A 19,597-nucleotide genomic window follows, 5' to 3' on the forward strand; every position below is an offset into this window, starting at 1 on the left:
CCTCTGAAAATATTTCAGTAGTGTTGTGTTAAATTGTAGTTTTCATGTTGCAAAATAAAGTTAATTTCTATCCATAGAACAGAAAGTTACCGTTTTTTAATATTATATCTGTTAAACAGCTAAAACCATTAGAGACTGGTAGTCAGCATCTAAAACTATTTTCAGTATTTGTATGTCACCCTTAATAAAAGAGAGAATGTATCCACAGTACTAATATGAATGACAGTCTGGCATGTTACTCCCATTGGAAATAGTCTTTAAATTTTTATTATCTTAGAAGTATTTCTTCATGAGCATTGTACCACTGCTTTAATTTTACATCTGAAAAGGAAGACCACCACACTTCAGAAAACATCTGTAGTTTAAATTCAGATGACAACTTTCTGCAACTGATACCTGGAAATAGCAGATTGTAAACCACAGACTCTGAAGTGTACTAAAAAGGCCTGTGTGAATCCTCTGCTGGCCACCGTGTCGTGAACTCCTTGCAAAAAAAAAAAAAAAAAAAAGGCAGTAAAATCTTTGATTCCAAATTTGGGGTTATCTTTGTCTTACCTAGTCTACATATAGATGTATATTAACTTTTCAATCAAATATCTAAAATTCATTTCAGCAACTGCTTTAATTATTTTTCTTACATTTTTGGTCAAAAGTCTATTGCGTTATTAGTTGAATGCTCTTTTCTGAATTCCTAACATTTGAAATTACATAGGAAACAGTAAACTTCATAAATTATGTGTACTATAATTTTGTTTTTGCTTTCTTAGAATGTGACTAAATTATCTGTAAAGGATAGACTGGGTTTTGTGTCAAAGCCAGTTACTCCAACAACTGAAAAGGTAAGAGAATGTCTCATATTCTCTTCCTCTCACATTTAATTTCAGTAGAGTTAATTTTATTATAAACCCCTGGTATCAATATTAATTTTGCTTTGTAACTATGAATAAAGTTATTTATTAAATATTAGTCTTATATATCAAACCTCAGCTTAGCAAATGGCTAAATGATTGTAAGAATTAAAAAGCCGTGTTAGGACAGAAGCTGCTATTCTGTGGGTTTTGTTTTACTATAGTAGGTTTCATTCAGTCATGAAAATAACTAGATATGTTCCAGGGCCCTTAGTTGTTAGGAGAATACAGAAATAAATTTTAAAAATAAATAAATTTTGACACTACATATGAATCTGTAGAAAGCCTTTCTATAAAAATGTTTTGGGGCTTTTGTGCCCTTTAAAAGGTGATGCTGTAAACATTTACCCTTACTTGATCTTGAAATTTGCAGTAGTTGTGGAAAGATAAAAGTGGAAATTAATCCGTATAGACAGGACAAAGGAGACTTAAGGTGGGAAAGGTGGTTATGGATTATGTGTTTTCCCTGGTGGTTGCAGTTTTCAGAACAGAGAGTTGTTGATGTGTTTACTTTAGCAGCAAAGTTTGTGATACATGTTTAAAGATCTGTTTAGCACTATGGGGGTCAGGCTTCCCCAGTGTTTATAATACTCATTTGCGAAGACTTTAGGTAGAAAGGCAGCAAGTTTTACCCAGTAACAAGATTCCTTTGCCTTGGTGTATATATTCTATTGGGAATTGACTTGATCTGAAATGAATGAAGCATCCACTGCATTTCCCATGTCTCCTGTGCCCTCTTACAGTATAGCATTTATAATGCATTTAGTGGAATCTAGCAAGTAAAATTAGCTCAAAAGATACGGTGCTGTACTTAGCATACAATAGTAATAATACTTAACGTTGAGTTGTAGTATAGGAGGATGTCTCTTTGATTCATTTCAAGCTGAGCAGTCCACCAAAATGCATTCACCTTGGCTTCTTGCCTGTATTTTGTTCTTGGTTTGATTAGTTGCATTCTTGTTGCCCTAAGTTATTTGCAGAGAAATTAGTTCTGAATGTCTGAATAATATACTCTAGACAACTTGAATAATGTTCAGTAATATTAATAATAATGAGTAATATTGAATAATATTTCTGAATAATATACTCTAGACAGCTTGTAAATTTCTGAATAAGTTCTCGTAAGTTCTGAATTTCTCAACTACATTTTGCATATGAACTATATACTTGAGAAATAAACAAGTCTGCTTCACTTTGAGTGGAAGTCTTTTTTTCTTTCTTATTCCACAAGAGTTGAGTTATCCTAAACCGCTTTTTTCTACAAATAGTAAATCCATGCTAAAATGGTTTTCAGCTCTGTTGTCTTATAGCACAGATTGATTTTGAGTAAATTCTGAGCTGTTTACTGGAGTGCTTGTGAAGCAGCAGTTTACTTTGGCATTTTTAGTAGGGTTCTGAAACTTGGTTTGACCTGTTTTATGAACTTGTGAAGATTTACACTATTTCTTCTCTTGAATAGTAGTAAGGGATGTAGAAGACGTTAATGTGTTGCTTCCTGCTCTTGTAGATTAGTTGATGCAGGTAATCTTCTGTGGCATCTTTGCTTAATTATAGGAGATAAGGAAGCATGGTTCACTCTGCCATGAAGACAGTTCAGGAAAGGATATTTTTGTCTTTACCTGGTCTTCTGTTTATATGTGATGTAGCCTGTCCTAAAGCTTCTTTGTAATAGGAACTGTATGACTTGGATATGCATATGTTAATGTGCTTTAATAAGTTTTAAAGAAATTCCTTCATCTCCTTTCTAATGGCCTGCTTAGAGCATTTTATATCACCTTTTATAATACCTTATAACATGCTTTGATTTTTGTTCTCTCCGCTCTTCGTACTCTGTGGGAAGAAATAGTATAAATAGCACTATGAAGTGAAAACCCTTTATAGGAAGTATTCCTGTTGGAAATTCTTGTGATCTCTTGATCTTTTCTGTCTTTCTAATGTTTCTTGGCTGTCTCTCTTGTGCCTTTTTTTTTTCTCTCCTGTTGGTGGGCATCGTGTCTTATTTTATGGAGTGCATGTTGACCAATAGACTCTGCATGTATCTTTTAATTTTCCACACATATATATCTTTAAAATCCTGGCAATTTTACCAATTGCATAATTGCTGTGATTTGCTAACAAGCTGGACAAGATCATGCCTATATTATTTCCAGCACTTAGACATGGATTTGTCAATACTGTTATGGCCTTAATGTCCTTAAGGAACATCCTAAGAGAACAGAATAGTCCAGATCTTCAGGTATTGTGAGGTGTACATAGTATACTCTAGACAGCTTGTAAAGCAGACAACTGGTTCTCACTAAGTCAGGGAGAAATTTCATACCTCATTACAAAAGTGGGAAGGAGAACAGAGAGACATAGTATTCTCTTCCTTTGCTGTATGATGTTGAAGATTTCCCTGTACTTACTTCTTGTTGATTGTGCAAGCTCTGCTTTCCATAAACTGAATATGAAAAGGAACTATTTTATCTACTTGGGACCTTAGTCCCTAAAGTTATGTTGAATTTTTGCCAAAAAAATTCATGTAGCCATGAAAAATTATATTTTAAACTCAAAACCAAAAAATGACAGACTTCAGTTATACTCAGGAACATCTGAGTCTTCTATTAGCTTAATTATGCTCAATTACTTAAAATTTTAGGTATTTGAACTTGGAAGTACATAGGACATCTCAGTGGAAAGGATTTATAACTGATGCTTATAATCCTTACATATCTGTGATGCTGCCTCTTTAAAAATTGTTTAACTTCAGCAACTCCAAATATAGTTGTTACACCAAATTTTTTATATTCCATATCATCAAAACAGACAAAAGAAAAGATGCTTATGTATTTTTAAGCACTCGTGTTTTTTAAAAAAGAAATTGAAATTCACTGGCAAAAGAATAAAATGATTTCCTCCTATAGGTTTTATCCACTTCTACTGGCTTGACAAAAACTGTGTACAACCCTGCTGCTTTGAAGGCAGCACAGAAATCTTTGCCTGTTGTTTCCACTTCCGTGCTAGACTCTAATGAAGCACAGAAGAAAAAACAGGTAAATTAAATATACTTCTTTATAAAATGGACTTAGATTGGGAACTCGTGACCACTAGAGATAGTGCACTATGTATATTCATCTCAAGAGCATAGATGAAACTAGTTACAAGATTACATTCACTATGATGGTTTCTTTTCAAAGGACAAGAAAATTCAGCATGGTTTTCGTAGGCTTTTTCAATGTATGTTCAGACAGTACAAGTAGATTTAAAACTCTCAAGTTCAAAATGTGAAATGCTTTTTCCTGAAAGCAGGATTTCCATGTTTAGGCATGAATTGTCTATTGTGAGTGAGAAGGGAGTATAGTCTAGTCACGATTCTTCTTTCTTAAGCCCTTCTGGAACTGACCTTTAACATCAAACTGGCCTTTATTTTCAGTGTATTTTGTACTTCTGACCAAAATTTTCTTCACATGAGAGAACTAAAAACTGTATAACCCTTCATTTTGTTGTTTCCAAACTATAAGTCTACTGCATCCTTTTTTACTTTTTGCGTAGTACTAGGTTTTCTCTTTTTCTTAGAGGGGAAATGCAACAAAAATGCATTTGGCCTTGAATAGCTTGCTCACTTGTAATTTAGCTTGGTTAGAATTTTCAGAAAAGGCCAGTAAGCTTCCTTTTTTCAGATTTATTCTTCTAATTTAGCAAAACTAAATACAGGATGTTTATCTTGCTGGTTTCAAACTTCAAAGTAAGAGTTCAGTACTAAGTTGGATTCAAACAGACATTGAAATCAGTATAACTGTTAGACTATTAGTAAACTTACATAACTAATGTCTAATATAATTTGAAATAGCAGTTTATAACTGCATGTCCATTGTGGTATTGGTTCAGACTTTAAAGAAATTACTTCTAATTTTGGGGTTTCCTTTAATAGTTGTCCCCTCAAACATGTTTTTCAGAAATGGAAGCTTTACCTTTCAAGTTTAGATGCTAAATGCCTGTGAAATGCCAAAAACCTTGTAATAAAATTATTGACTCTTAACAGCTGTAGGGTTTTGGTGATTTGGTTTTTGTTTTTTGAGGTTTTGGGAGAAGACACTGGAGACATGCTAAGTGGCTGGCTCTTTTTTCATGTGCTCTTCTGCTCCTCCTTTCCTCAGAGATTTCTGTTACAATATACTAGTATACTAGTACTTGTGGAAACACATAATTTTGTGGGACTCCCTCCCATCTTTCCTCCTGTCTCCCTAATTTTTCTTAGCATTCATCCCCTTGTCTTATCTTCCTTTTCCCTTCAGAAAAAAGGTTGCACACAGGATTGCAAAACTAACATTTCATGCAGCAGAATTTGTCAATATTTGGGAAGACATACAGAACCTTTACTATTTCCTTTTTATGGCTGTTGTGCATTTATGCTCTTTGTATAAAATAATCCACTTCCAGTCTGATCCCAGTTGATAGATAATTTAGAGGTGCAAAATCATCTTCTTCCTCTCCTCTTTTATCCCATTAAATATGTTGATATCAAAGCTCTTAATTGTTTCCTGCAAGTCTCGTGCTAAGACCTGTACGTTCTATATCTGAGAGCAAGAAGCAGTTGCTTTCTCAAGCAGCATGAATAGGAGCTGAGCACAGCAGCTGTGGCATTTCCTCTTGCTTCTCCTTTCGAGTGAAATATATTACAAAATTATCAGTTTAAATTAATTTTGATTTGCCCGTTGCAGTGTCAAGTTTCTGGTTTTAGCAGATGGGGTGGTAGCACTTGTCACTTCCAAGTTGCAGCAGTCAGATGCAAAAGAGATGGTTTTCATTGGGTAACGCATTAGTTTGAGAAAACAGGATGTATTTTCTTTTTGCTTGGAGCTGTACTTCAGAATGTGTTTTAATTGATGGACTTGATTTGCAGTTTCTTTCAAGATACTGACCTTACGCATTTAAACTCTTGTATGTTGTACCTCTTGCACTAGTGTATTATATTGCCTTTCAGCTTTCATTGGACTTGTGTGTTTGCTTTGTACGTAAGTAATAGTGAAGTCTTTCCAGCACAGATCAGACTAAGAAAGATATTAGACCTTTTGCTCATTTGGTGATTCATTGTTTTGAAAGCATATTGGAAATTACTGCTGTAGAGTTGTCAGGTATATTATTCTTCTGGTATTATTTTTCAAAATCCAGAAACTTTCTATAATTTTTTTATGCTTCTAGGATGCATTACGACTTCAACAAGATGTGAGAAAAAAGAAGCAAGAAATCTTAGAAAAGCACATTGAAACACAGAAGGTAAAATGTTAGCATTAAAGAAAGTGAACAAGTCAGTTGTAAAATCTCAGTTCACTAGAAAGTATTTCAGAATTTGTAAGCATGAGCTGTAAAACTGGCCTATAAAATAAGCACTCTCTTACAATGGTATTACCACATGATTTTAAGTTTTAACATAATTTGTCTTGTTAGTTGAAATTGCCTAATTTGGGTGCGACATGCATATGTTCTGGGAGAAATGAAAACCTGAGTGTTTGACTTGACAAGAACAGGTGTAGAAAAGTGTGCATGACTGCACTTTGCTTAGGAGTAGAAATGTAAAAATTTAATTTATATAAGTCTTGTTGAGCAAATCTGGCCAAGTAAAATGGAGATACCAGATGTTCATTAGCAAATAGTCAGAGATTCAGACAAAATTTTTAACTTGGTATAAGCTGTTAAAGGCCCTATATATTGAGTTTGACGATCACAACAAAAGTAATGCAATACTGAGTACTGGAAAATAGATCTGTAGTAGTAGTTGCTAAGTATAAAACATTTTGTTTTATCTTCTTGAATTGAACAGATGCTGATTTCAAAGCTGGAGAAGAATAAAACCATGAAGTCAGAAGACAAAGCAGAAATCATGAAAACACTGGAAATTTTGACTAATAGCATTACCAAGTTAAAGGACGAATTAAAAGGTGTATCACCAGGAGGAGGGACTCCTTTAAAAAGCATGAAAACTAAGACTCAGGTACTCAAGTTTTGGTCAGCCTTTTAATAAGATAAGTTCACATGCTTATGTCAGCAGAATTAAAAACAGGCAGCCACCTAAGCAGTATTTAAAGCCATACTGGTTTAATTTTGAAGTCATCTTTGAAGGGAGATTGTTTTTACCTTGTTTTTAAACTAACATAGTTGATTTCAAAACTATGCCATTGTCTAAAATGTTTACCCATTGTTACACAGGTATCGCATCTTCTGGAAAATCAAAAAACCAAAACATAAATCTTACTTCTTTTTTCCTTACTGAATCTTCTGTGTATCATCTGTTGCTTTTTACATTTTTTTTAATAGAAATCATGAAAGTAGAATTTCTTATGCAAAAGGGTTTTCATTATGCAACACAGGTATCTTCTGATGAGGTTTAATACAGAAAACAGACTGCTTCATGAAACTAGTTGACTACTGTCCTGGTACATAATGTCACGGGGCTTTTCATGTCACTGGAATGTTTCAGTATATTAAGCTTTTTAGATCGAATGTTGCACTGGTCAGTATTCCTTTATTTGGCTATCCGTGTTTGGGTTGTACCTGTAAGAGGAGTTTCTCCCCTGTACTATCACTTGTGTTAGTATATGCCTCTAACCAGTTTCCCAACTGCTTTAAGATGCAATTGTATTACCTTTTTAAAATGCAGTATTTTGCTTTTTATAAAGTATTTGTTCCTAAGCAGGTCACAAGGTGATTAAGAATTAGGAAAGACTTAGAGAAATAATGTTTTAAGAAATTGATTAATGTTCTGTAAATATATCACAAGCTTTTCTTGATTTATCAAGTGAGGAAGTTCATGCTAATAAAAGAGCAATTTTTGTACAGTGTATTTTTCAGTAAAGAAAAAAGTCTTTTCTTGCTGTTTTCAGTTCTTAAGTCTTCAGAATGCTCAATCTTGCAATGTTCGTGATTCTTTTTTTAAAAATCTGTTGCGACATTACAACCCAGATTTAATTTAAATGGAGTATTAAGTCTCAGTTTGAAGCAGCGTTTCTACTGCTTTATTTTACATAGAAATGTAGGCATTAAAAGCGCAGTGTAAATTAGTGATGTACGGTTTTTAAAAGCAATATGAAAAATAGTACTGAAATGTCATATATTTACAGTAACTTCTTACATTGTTATCTAGGAAAAGTTGAAGCAGCATATTTTTATCATAAAAATGGACATAGATTATTATTTCTGGAAGTCAGTTTATACCTCTTAAAACAATTTCAGTTTTGGTGGAATATTCTACTGTGTTTTTTTTGGGGGGGGAACTAAGGGTAATACTCCCAAAATTCGGGACCTGCTATAATAAGATTAAACTCTTCTTTTTTTAGAGATGAGGGAGTAATTTTTATTTTGTTTTTGAGAGAGAGTAGATGTTGTCTGGTGAGAGAACTTTTCTGAGAAGTGTGAAGGAAATCACTGTCTGAATTTGAACTATAACAGTCTTAGAAATTGTCAGTATTTTTAAAGTTTCGTTTTATTGTTAAAGCCTCGTGGTTTTGAGGAGTACTCTTCTACTGGAGGTGTACAGTGCTTCATAAATTTGAACAGGAGAAAATAGTTTATAAGTTTTTCACATGCAAGGAAATGAATCCAGATCCATAGAAATTAAGAAGGAGGTTGAAAACTAAATCAGAAAACTTCAATGTAGCATTTTAACCCATAACAGTTATTTTACCCAGAGAGTGTTCCAGTAAATTTTTGAAATGGACAAGAAAATTGTCTAACACCAAATTGCTAGAAATGGTTGAGATTAGGAAGGGTCTCTGGGGATTGTCTTGTTCCATCACCAGTTTCCTCTGAGAAGAGCCTGGATTCATTCATACTCAGTCTTTATTCATCCATGTATTTATACATGTAGATAAGATCCCCCATGCCACCTGCTCAAAGTTAATCCCAGTTCTGTCAGAGTCTGCTCATACAGTAGATGCTTCAGTCCCTTAATCATCTTCGTGGCCTTTTGCTGGTCTCTCTCCAGTACTTCTCTCTTGTGCTGGGGAGCCTGGAACTGGACACAGCACTCATTTGTGGCCTCACTGCTTCAGAGTAGAGGAGAAGGATCACCTCCCTTGACCTGCTGGTGGTGCTCTTCTCCAGGAGGCTGGTGACCACCTTTGCCACAAGGAAATATTGCTGGCTAATGTTGAACTTCTTTCCTGCTACCAGGACCCCTCAGGTCGTCTTCATCTATGCAGCCCCCATCCTATACTGGTGGCTGGGGTTATTCCTCCTCAAGTGCAGAACATGGCATTTTGCTTTGTTGACATGCAGGAGGTTCCTCCTGGCCCAGGTGGGTCACCTTATCATAGAAGGAAATCAGGTTGGTCAGGCAGGACTTGCCCTTCATGAACCCATGCTGACTTGGCCTGATCCCTCTGTCAGTTTTAGATGCTTGCTGGTCATTACTAAATTTCAGAAGTCCTTGGTTTGCCATGTCATTGATGTGTTGCAGCACAGTGAGATTTGAGAGAAACAGTGTTTCCAATTGTGAGAACTTTGAAAACTATTATATAGGAGGTGATGGATTTTTTTTTTTTTTTTTTTTTAATCTGGTTGCTGTAGATAATCATAGAATGGGGCTAAAAGTGGGTCAGGTTGAATAATTTGTCGGTTGAATAATTTGTCAGTTGAATAATCCATCTTTTTTTTCTTTTAAAGCTTCCGGGGGGGGTGGAGGGGTGGGTGGGTTGAGGGTGTGGGTCAAGAAACCAACACAACATTCATTCAGTGATGATACTTGGTTTCCAACTATCACAATGTGAAACCTTCATCTCTTGAAAACCAGCCTTTGAATGCATTACAAGCTGTGGTTTTGAATCAATGGGTATAAATGTAAAACTGTTACCAATCATCTATAATTTTATCCTTCATTTGTGATGTCACTTGAACATTTGGTTGCTGTAGAAAGTTTTCTATTTGGAACAGAACTTCAAATAAAATATTCATGGTTACATAAAACCTGTACCAGAACCTGCACCTCAGTGGTTGCAGTGAACATGTCTACATTTGGGTTCAGAGACACCTTTCAGTTTCTAAGACTTTCGGCATGTTTTTGAACTTTCTAATGATTTTTTTTTTTAAGGTACTTTGTGCTGGAAGGTAACTGAGTGCATCAGAGACCAGCCTTTTATTAACGGAGGTCTTGTTACTGGGTTGTTTTTTTTTTTTTCTACTGGTCTGAACAGAACTACTGTTTGTGCTTTTGCGTTATGGAACTGTGATAAATTCTTATTCTCCAGTCTGATTATAGATTTCGTATTCATAATTGTACTGCTTTTTTCTTTTTTGTAGAATGTCTTTCTATCTCATCATCACTATCATGTAATTTTGCATTTTTTCTATTTCGTTTATCTCTAGTTTAGAAAAAATTCCATTGGCTTTGGCTTTGTGTGGTATTTTAAAAGGTTTAACATCAGCAAGCTCAGAAACCTGCTACTACACACCCAAGCCAAGAAGGCTCCTAAACTTGTACTTTGTTTTTGAGGGTGGAAACCTAACATAGTAAGCAGTATACCTGCAAAGGTAGAGCTGTGATGTGAACTGATAAGTCACAACTTGGTTAAGTTTAGAACCTTATGGAAGCTACAACATCTAGTTTTCAAATTCCCTTTCCTTACAGTGTCTAGGAATCTGTTTTCCAGATAGAGGTGCTGTGGCAGACTGGTACCTTACTTGGAGGCCAGCCCTGGCCAACCTTTAAATTGCTGTGTATTTCTGAAATAGCCTGCTCATAGGGGCGTAGCAGTAGAATCTTGGGTCTTAACAGAATGTTATTTCCTCGGTAGAGAATGTGAACTGTGGAACCTAATAACTTACCATAACATTTTCTTAGATGCAGAAAGAGTTACTAGATACTGAACTGGATTTATATAAGAAGATGCAAGCTGGGGAGGAAGTTACTGAATTAAGACGAAAATATACAGAGCTGCAGCTGGAAGTATGTTTGTCTCTTCTTTTGTAGCAATTGACTTTTAATGTATTTTCATATATGTTTATTAACTCACCTGTTGCATTATAAACTATTTTTTGTGCAATATTGTATATAGAGGCAATTAGCAGTTATGTTTTAAAAAAATAGCTTCTAATTCCACTGATAGTAGAGAAATAGTATTGTCTTCAAGCTTGATGGCTAATCTAGTTAAGTTCTGTAACTATTACATGACATGATATTCCACAGATTTGTGGTAGTAATACTTCCTTGCGAGCTTGGAGTGTTTTTGAATTGTTTTCTGTAGGTGGTGTTGTGTTTGATATAGAGGAGTTAAAAAACACTGCTTGATCTTTTATTCTTAAATGTTAGCATCCACTCTAAGATTAACTGAAACATTGAAGTGCCAAAAGTAATAATATTGCAGCACTGGTTTCAGGAGAAGGAGGCTATACCAAAAGCAGAAACAATATTTCAAGCAGTGCTCAATATTTAGAAACATACTTTTTAAAAAACTGCAAAAGCTGTGCAAGATACTTCATGTGTGTCTTATTTTGAGAAATTCTGAATGCTGTGGGTGTTGCTCTTTGTTGCACTGTCTTGCTTACCTGTGTAATAGATACTTAATTGCATGATAATCTTATCTCTTTTTATTGTTAAGCAGGCTCCTGTGTCGCTTAAATCCCTCTTGTCTGAATGAAGTTTGGTCATGTCTTATGTATAGCTACATATGAACACAGTGCACATACCTATGGCTAAGTTGCATTAAAATCTTACTTTAAAATGAAGTTGTAATGCAGCTTTGGTAATTGAAAATAGGGTTATAAATAAGCCAAACCAGTTCAGTGGAGATGACAAAAAAGCTTATGTTAATATTCTGATATATATTCTGATGGTGAATAATATTTCAAAAGTGTCTTGAAAGCTTATTTATAAATTGTAGATTTTAGAAAATGCTAGTAAAAGGTATATTCTGAAACCTTTCGCAAATAGTGATCAAAGTAGATAGAGAAAACCAGGGTTAGAGAACAGCACAAGATGTATCCTTTCTATAATTTGCAGGAGGGCTATGAGTTTTTTCCCCTTGATATTTGTTTGATTATTCAGAATTCCTACAAATCCTTTGGAAAAACTTTATTCACACATTCTCTTTGTGACTTTAACTGCCACAATAATCGTGTTGCTTCTGTGCCTTGTAGCCTGCTGTTCTGTTCCAGGTGACCCTGCTTTTGCTGTGAGAAAACCCAAACAGTATACAGCTTGATTGTTGAGTTAGCATAATGTTTAACTGTCTGGATTATTCATTTAACCATTTAAAAATGTTAAAAACCACCAGAACCTGCACGTTTTACTACACCCCCCACCCCCCCCCCACACACACACAGTGAATTACAGAACTACATACTACTGTAAAATTATCTAAATAATTTCAGGAATAAAGCCATAACAAATTTGAGCTGCTTATGAGTAATATCACTGGCATGCATTAAAGTACTGTTATCAGTACTTGAGTTGTAAACACAGTAGGGTATGTTAAAAACATTGTTACAGTGATTTCATTTAACATTTTATTCCTGTAGCAGATCTGTTTGTGCTGAAAATGTTTTTTTCTTGTTATAAATGATGAAATTAAATCCTTGAAAGTGCTTTTTTGAAACTTACAATGACTTTTGCAAATTATTTTTCAAATGGCTGTCAGATACTGCCATCGGCCTTTTGACTTTTCTTGGAGAGTGCATGCCAGTTCTTTAGAAGGGATACACAGGTGGGAGTGGAAATTAGTAAGTATGTAGAGCCAAGCTTTTTGGCCTTGGAGGCACTTGTGAGAGCCTCTGTTTCCTACCTCACAGTTGTGTGGCCAAAAGTTATTACACTGTATTAAATTCTGGTCAGAATAAAAGTCCTGGCTGGACGTTCAGAGACAATTAAGAGTCAAAGTTAGAGACAAATTGAGGAGTTAGTCACTACATCAAAGAAATTTGCTAATGAAATTGCAAGTATTGTACAGCAGTTCCTTTCTTCTGTGAGGAGTTAGCCTCACAGATAAGGGCTCTTTTGACACCTGTTTTTAATACCTGGTTCTTTTTTCCTTTTTTCATTCTATTTTTGATCTGTTTAATTATTCACAGTCTTGGCTTTTCGGTGTTATTAACACGTTCACCTTTTGTTATTTTAAGACCTGTAAGCTGCTCTTTTTAAGTCTTGTTTGGAGGTGTTTATAGGAAAGATAAGATTATATGTTTGTAAGTTTGTCTAAATATTTAGATTGTGAATTTTAATACATCAATATGTTATGTATAAACATCTTAGGCTGCCAAACGAGGGATTCTTTCTTCAGTTCGTGGTAGAGGGGTTCATGCAAGAGGTCGGGGTGCATCACGTAGCAGAGGTAGAGGAATACGAGGCCGGGGTAGAGGCAGAGGAGTTCCTGTGCATGCAGTTGTGGATCATCGACCTAGGGCATTAGAAATCTCTGCATTTACAGAGAGTGATAGAGAAGATCTTCTTCCTCATTTTGCGGTATGTGGCAACTTCACTTTTTCTGTTCTTTGGATGACATTCTTCTGTTGAAGGATTTGTTTTCTCTTGATTCAGTTAATCTGGGAATATTATTTAGTTATGAATCTTCAGCATGATATACCTGTTCATGGAAAAAAGATGCATCTCTAAAAGGTGAAACAGAGAGAAATTACACCATTGATTCAGCTAGCTGTAACTGCAACTGCATAGCATTTACGAGGCTTGTTATTTTTCTTAAAAGGAAATGTGGAATACAAAGTAATGACTTGAAATATTTATTTGTTCAGAATTTTTTGAAATTGTTATAATTTTTTAGGTATAAGAAATAGAAGGAGTAATGGTGAGGAAAAAGACTGATTCTTTGCCAAACTTTAAATTTGTGACGCCTGTTGATCTTCATTGAAGTACCTTAACAAGTGTTTAATGAAAATTTTCACTGAAAATTCTTGTTAAATTTTTATTTGCAAAAATAATGGAGAAATCAACACACATTTCTAAACCCTTTCCATTAAAAAAGGCTATAATAAAAGGAAACTTGTTTATTTTGTGGAATAAATGTGAAGAATATCTAGTGATGTAAGTTGTGTGAATCTTCGTATGCCACTCTGCCACCCCCTCCCATTGGGTTTTGGTTATGAGTTCTGAAGGGGAACTAAAGTACTTTCTATAGAAATGTATGCAGGACTGGACTTCTGAGCAATGACTTTACAAACTTTTCCTTATAAGGCTAAGAACATGTAACTTTAAAATGAAATAGTACAATCACATGATCAACCATAGGATGTTTCTGAGACCAAATTCCATGAGTATAAGAAAAAACCTTATTTTTAATCTACAACATTATGTTGTGATTTAATATGCCTTGTGATTATTGCTAAAGTAAATTTTGCTGGTCACTTTTCGTATTTTTTAATTCATTAAATTCTTCTCTGCAAAGACTATAACGATGACAAAATCTGCCACTGTTAAAAGGTTGCTGAGTGGTGTCAGTTTATGGTCATAAATTTGCTCAGAACTTAGTGTTTTCTTATACTTTATTGCAGTATTAAATTTACTATTTTTAACAAACAAAAACAAAATTCTATTCACAGTGTTAGTAGTATAAAATTGAGAAAAAATGTAAATTATTTCATTTTGCAGGCTGTGCACTAGCTGGTTTAAACTTACTCCAAATTCCATAGAAATAGTAGCTGTATTTTCTGTTTCTGTTATGATACTACAGCTCTGCACATCAGCAGTGCACTCTACCTCTACAGATATATTTGGTATTGCAGCTTACAGAGATGGAACATTAAAGGTAGCAATAGTAGAGAGGCCATTACAGGAATAGATGGGTCAGGTTCTTAAGCTGCTGAAATAATTTCAGTTTTGAAACTTTTTCTGCAGTCCCTGTGTCTAATAAATATTATTTGTGGAAAAGTTTCAGATTAATGGAATTCAAGATACCTTCTTTCTGTTCAAGAGAGAAGTATTGAAGCAGAACAACCTCTTTTCTGTCATAATTTTACTTCATACCTGTATGTTTACAATATGGAAGTCCAGAGACTACAGCACTTTCATGTTTTAGAAATGCGAGTAAAAGTAATGGTATTCTTTGCAAACACAAGTACTCTTAATTGACATTAAAGCTATGAAAGGCACTTTTCTAAATTTGTGATTTTTTTGATTTAGGACAGCATTTTCAGAGGTGGAGAACTATTTCACTAAGCTTTTTTTTGCATTTCTTTATTAAAAGCAATATGGTGACATTGAAGATTGCCAGATAGATGACTCTTCTCTTCATGCAGTGATTACCTTTAAAACAAGAGCAGAAGCTGAAGCTGTGAGTAAAGTCGTTGTTGAAAATACTCTGCAACATTCACCTACTTTCTAGTTATGTTATACTTCTGTATTTGATTAAATGTAATATTGCTTAATTAAACATTTTAAAAGAAGTTTGACACAGAAGTTTGATTCTAGATTAAACAAATTATCGGAACAGCATATTACTGAAATGCTTAGGAAATTAGGATGTTTGTAGCATACTCAAGGACAGGATGTAAGAGAGAAAAGAAGAGAAACACTTGAGAATTGATAGCAGGATGTCTTGGTTTAATTACCAGTTTTTTCCACCTGGAGACTTGGTACCTTCACAGTCTTCCTGAAATTTCACTAGTATCCTGCAGAGTGAGCCTGTATATTTTGTTTCATTTTTTTGATCAGTTGGATTTTCTTTTGCCTGAAAATGCTCCATCCCTGGCAGTGTTCAGGTCCAGTTTGGACAGAGCCTTGAGTGACAGGGTCTGGTGTGAGGCATCCCTGCCCATGGCATGGGGGTTGGAACTAGATGATCATAAGGTCCTTTTCAACCATAACTATTCTATGATTCTGTGAAAACCTGTGATAGTGTAAATGTGATTTGATGTGATGGGATTTTCTTTTTTCTTCTTTTCTTGAATGATCAATGTTTGAGGTGGCCACATTCTAGTTAGCATTAAAACTTTTGTCAAATGGCTTTGTGTCTAATTGCACCTTCAATTTTAAACTAAAATTGTGTGAAAACTGTGTTTGATCAAATACAGTAAAATCTGTGTTTTCCTTAAGATAGTTTTAAATATGTACTTCTACTGGAATTTCTGTGTTTACTACTAAAGCAGACTTTAAGACTGGCAATTGGAGAAATTGTAGAAGGTAAACATTAAAAACCTCTGTTGAGGCCAATTGTGAGGTAAATGCAGTCAATATTTTACCTTCTTAAATGAAAATAGGTCTACAGTTTATGAATACATATGTTCTAGCCTGAAAGGAAGAGGAGGATTCCCAATTGTAAAATGTTGCATTTTTATGTAGTAGTAATTTCTCCTAAAGATTACAAGTTGTTTCTGGACCCGAGTGTCACGTATAAGTACTTTTAAAAATTCTAGTTGTGTGACATTGTGATGAGACCATGGACAAAAAGCTCCTGAGCTGCATTTTAATAAGCATACAATCTTTTAAATTTATCATAAATTTATATGTACAGATTTAAAATTTATACCTGGGGACCTTAATATCACACAATTCATGTTCAGATGTCATTGAACATGTAATTGTTTCTACATTTCACATTATGCTGTGCTTTCAGATTGTACTATAAATCTTTTGTGACTATGACGGTTATTTCGGAATGTTGCTAACACTGATTTATGCTCATTCATGTTACTTTAATTTGAACATACTATTTCCAAAGCAGCCACTTAATGCAGCTGGTACTTAGAAAGGCATGAATATCCCATAAGTTAAAAATTTTTACATTTCAATTACAATGGCTTTACAGGAAGTGGAACGTTTGCCCGTAGATTAAATTGTAATCACAAAGGGGCTTTTTTAGTTGTTTTGGTTTTGTTTTGTGTTTTTTTTAATATATTAAATCATTTGCTTGTGGGATGTCTTACATCTTCCAGTAAGTTGCGCATTAACATTTTTGTGTCCATCTTTGAAAGGTGAAGAACCATCAAGATAGCACTAAAAGCTAGAAGGTGTTGGTTCAGTATTTTGCCCACATCACCAAATGATTTATGGTTTTCCAAGCTATTTTTCTTCTAAATATATTTTGATAATTTTTCTGAAATGATGTGTGAATTCCATGTGCAGTGAATAAAGTTGTTTAGTTTTAACCTATTAACAGTAATTCAGTATGAACATACTACAGCTTGAATTTTCTTCTGAAAAAGCTGGCTATTGTTTTATTTCTGGCATTTAAGTATTACTGAAGTTACTTTTTCCCTTGACAAAAGACTACATGTATATATGTGTAGAATATATAACTAAAATGTTTAAACTTGTTTTAGGCTGCAATTCATGGATCTCGTTTTAAAGGACAAGAGCTAAAGTTGGCATGGAACAAGCCTGTTGCTAGCTTGTCAGCTCTTGAAACAGAAGAAGCTGAACCTGATGAAGAAGAAGTAAGCTTGCTTTTTTCTTTCATTTACTTTAAGATGAAATAATGTAGCTCGTTGCTATAGTGTTTGTTGCTGCAAGGAGTCTGCCTTATTGAGAGGTCTCATTAGCTAACCACTGAGAGTTCTCCATTTTGCATAATGAAGGCAGGGCACATAGGGATATGCAAACACTTCAGCTGTGTAAAGGAAAGAAAGGACAGATTCACTGGCAGGTGAACAGCAGAGGCACTCATCTTTTAACCCTACCTGAAGACATTGAGTGTAGGAGGAGACCTCTGGTGTGTTGGTAGTAGAGGAAAGGGAATGAAGATAGTAACAAACAACGTGCACTAGCTGCGCTGGCAGAGTTGAAAGGACAGATTTACAAACTCTTGAACATACCTTAGGCCTTGTCAGCTGAGAAGTGTTTGTGGTAGTGGGATACTTCTATTTTAGGTGATGGTTATTCTCCTTAGCAGGAGTCATCAGGTATGGAAAAAAAAACTCAGGGAAAAGATTTCATGGGACTGTTTTCTGTAATTCATAAATTGATGGGCTTATCTAAAAGTTTCCAGATTTTCAAACTTGAAGTTAAAAGAAGTAGTACTGTTATTTAAGAAATAATTTAATTATTAGAATACTTACTTTTATTGTTTGGTTGGTTTATGAGTTTTTTTTCCTGACCATTTATTTTTCTAACTCTTTTCTTGAGATCCGATTCTGTTCTTTAACTGTTTTTATTTGTCTCTGGACTGTTTCTACAGTTATTCCTCGGCTAATTATGCTTGTGAAAAGTGTATAGGAATTGATCTTGGATTACAAACCCAGCTGATCATTGCTTTTGTATTTTTTTGCTTGCTGAAATCTTTGCCAATAGCAAATGTGCAATAGAAAAATGTTAGTTTACCAGTATATTTGTTAGTAGTGTTGTTTGATTCTTACTTGGCCCAGCATTCAAAGATTTTTTTTTTTTTTTTATTTTTATTTTTATTTTTATTTGGTGTGATTGATGTATTTAACCCTGACCCTTTCCTATTCTCAAAACAAGCCAAGTACATGTAGCTCTCCTATTTTCTTCCTGTAATGAGATTGGATTTTTATTTCAATTTTTTACAACTAAATTAGTCCTCCTAACCTTCACCAGGTTTCTTTACATGAGGGATTTCTATGCAATAATCCTTGTGAAATTTTGCATTTAAATGCCATTCTTTCGTTCTGTGAGCTTTGTATTGCTTCTAGCATTTGTTTAAGTTAGTATTTGAAGTATAATGCTATGATTCCCCAGGTCCCAGATGGATGAGTTCGGGAAGTTTTATGTTCATGTGCTGAAGCTCAACCAATTACATGAAAGAAATTTTACATAGTTTTATTTTTTAAAACTTGGTACTTATGCAGGAGTAGGGGGCGGGGTAGGTTCTTACTGTCAGTGACCTGAATTTCCATCATATGTTCTTCATATGTATAAAATGTCTTCAGTTTCTGCATGCCTACAATTCATGATGCTACTTATTAACTTCATTTTATATTAGGTGTTGTAAACAGTTGAAAAAGTTCTTTGTTTTTTCCATGCCTAAACCACCGTTTTAGTTCAGCTAAGGAATACTATGTAAAAGTGGGGTAGCGGGCCTAAGACTTGAGTGAAGCCAAGTACCTTGATGTTTGGTGGGGGAAAAGAAAAAGGGGACTAGATCATTCAGTGGAGTGACATTATTAATAATACGGCTCCTGATCTGTTTATGAAAATATGAAGTAGGTCTTTTGGACTTGTATGCTCTAGAAATTCCCTGCTCAGTAGCCACTTAATTATGAAAGAACCTAATCTTCCTAGATGCTTCATGTTCTACACCAGATTGCCTAACGAAGGAGCTGACTCTACTGAGTCAACAACCAATGTCTAGGAATGGTATAAAACATTTAAGTAGAGAAAAGCTTTTAATTACCAGTGGTTTGCAGCTCAGGGACCTTTTGAATCAGGGTTGTGGTGTCTCTGTAGTTAAAAGCCCTTGATAGGTGTTTATTTTGTTATTTTGTCTGGTTTCTTTGAAATTGGAATAGCATCTATAGTGTCCTGCAACAGGGAATGCTTCGATTCAACTATGTCTATCCATAATAACTGTCTTTATATTGGACTTAGCACCTATGTGTTTAATTTTGATGTTTTCCTGATCTTGCATCAACAAGACAATCATTCTTCCTTCACTGTCTCTGAGACACTTACATATAGGGGCTCCTGTTATACTTTCCTTTTATTACTTTCTCTCCAGGCCAGGAAATCCAAGTCCCTGTAGTTGTTCCCTGATATGGAAGTTGTTCTAAGTTTTTTGATCATCCTTACTGCCACTCAGCCTTGTGCACCATAG

General features: G+C 34.7%; 1 protein-coding gene across 9 annotated transcripts in view; it reads left to right on the forward strand.

The window, feature by feature from the left end:
* The window catches only part of RBM26 (RNA binding motif protein 26), a 53,140-nt gene that overhangs the window by 30,659 nt on the left and 2,884 nt on the right, over positions 1–19,597 (forward strand). For 8 of the 9 annotated variants that reach the window (XM_080612584.1, XM_080612588.1, XM_080612586.1 and 5 more), the window contains 8 exons: positions 768–839; positions 3,812–3,940; positions 6,090–6,164; positions 6,709–6,879; positions 10,723–10,827; positions 13,129–13,338; positions 15,074–15,160; positions 17,148–17,261. In XM_080612584.1, the coding sequence (XP_080468710.1) occupies positions 768–839; positions 3,812–3,940; positions 6,090–6,164; positions 6,709–6,879; positions 10,723–10,827; positions 13,129–13,338; positions 15,074–15,160; positions 17,148–17,261 (963 nt within the window). The remainder of the gene's footprint in view (positions 1–767; positions 840–3,811; positions 3,941–6,089; positions 6,165–6,708; positions 6,880–10,722; positions 10,828–13,128; positions 13,339–15,073; positions 15,161–17,147; positions 17,262–19,597) is intronic. The other variant, XM_080612592.1, reaches the window with a different exon arrangement.

The sequence above is a fragment of the Psittacula echo genome, assembly GCF_963264785.1.
Source record: "Psittacula echo genome assembly, chromosome: 3".
In the NCBI taxonomy this organism is placed as follows: Eukaryota; Metazoa; Chordata; class Aves; order Psittaciformes; family Psittacidae; genus Psittacula; species Psittacula echo.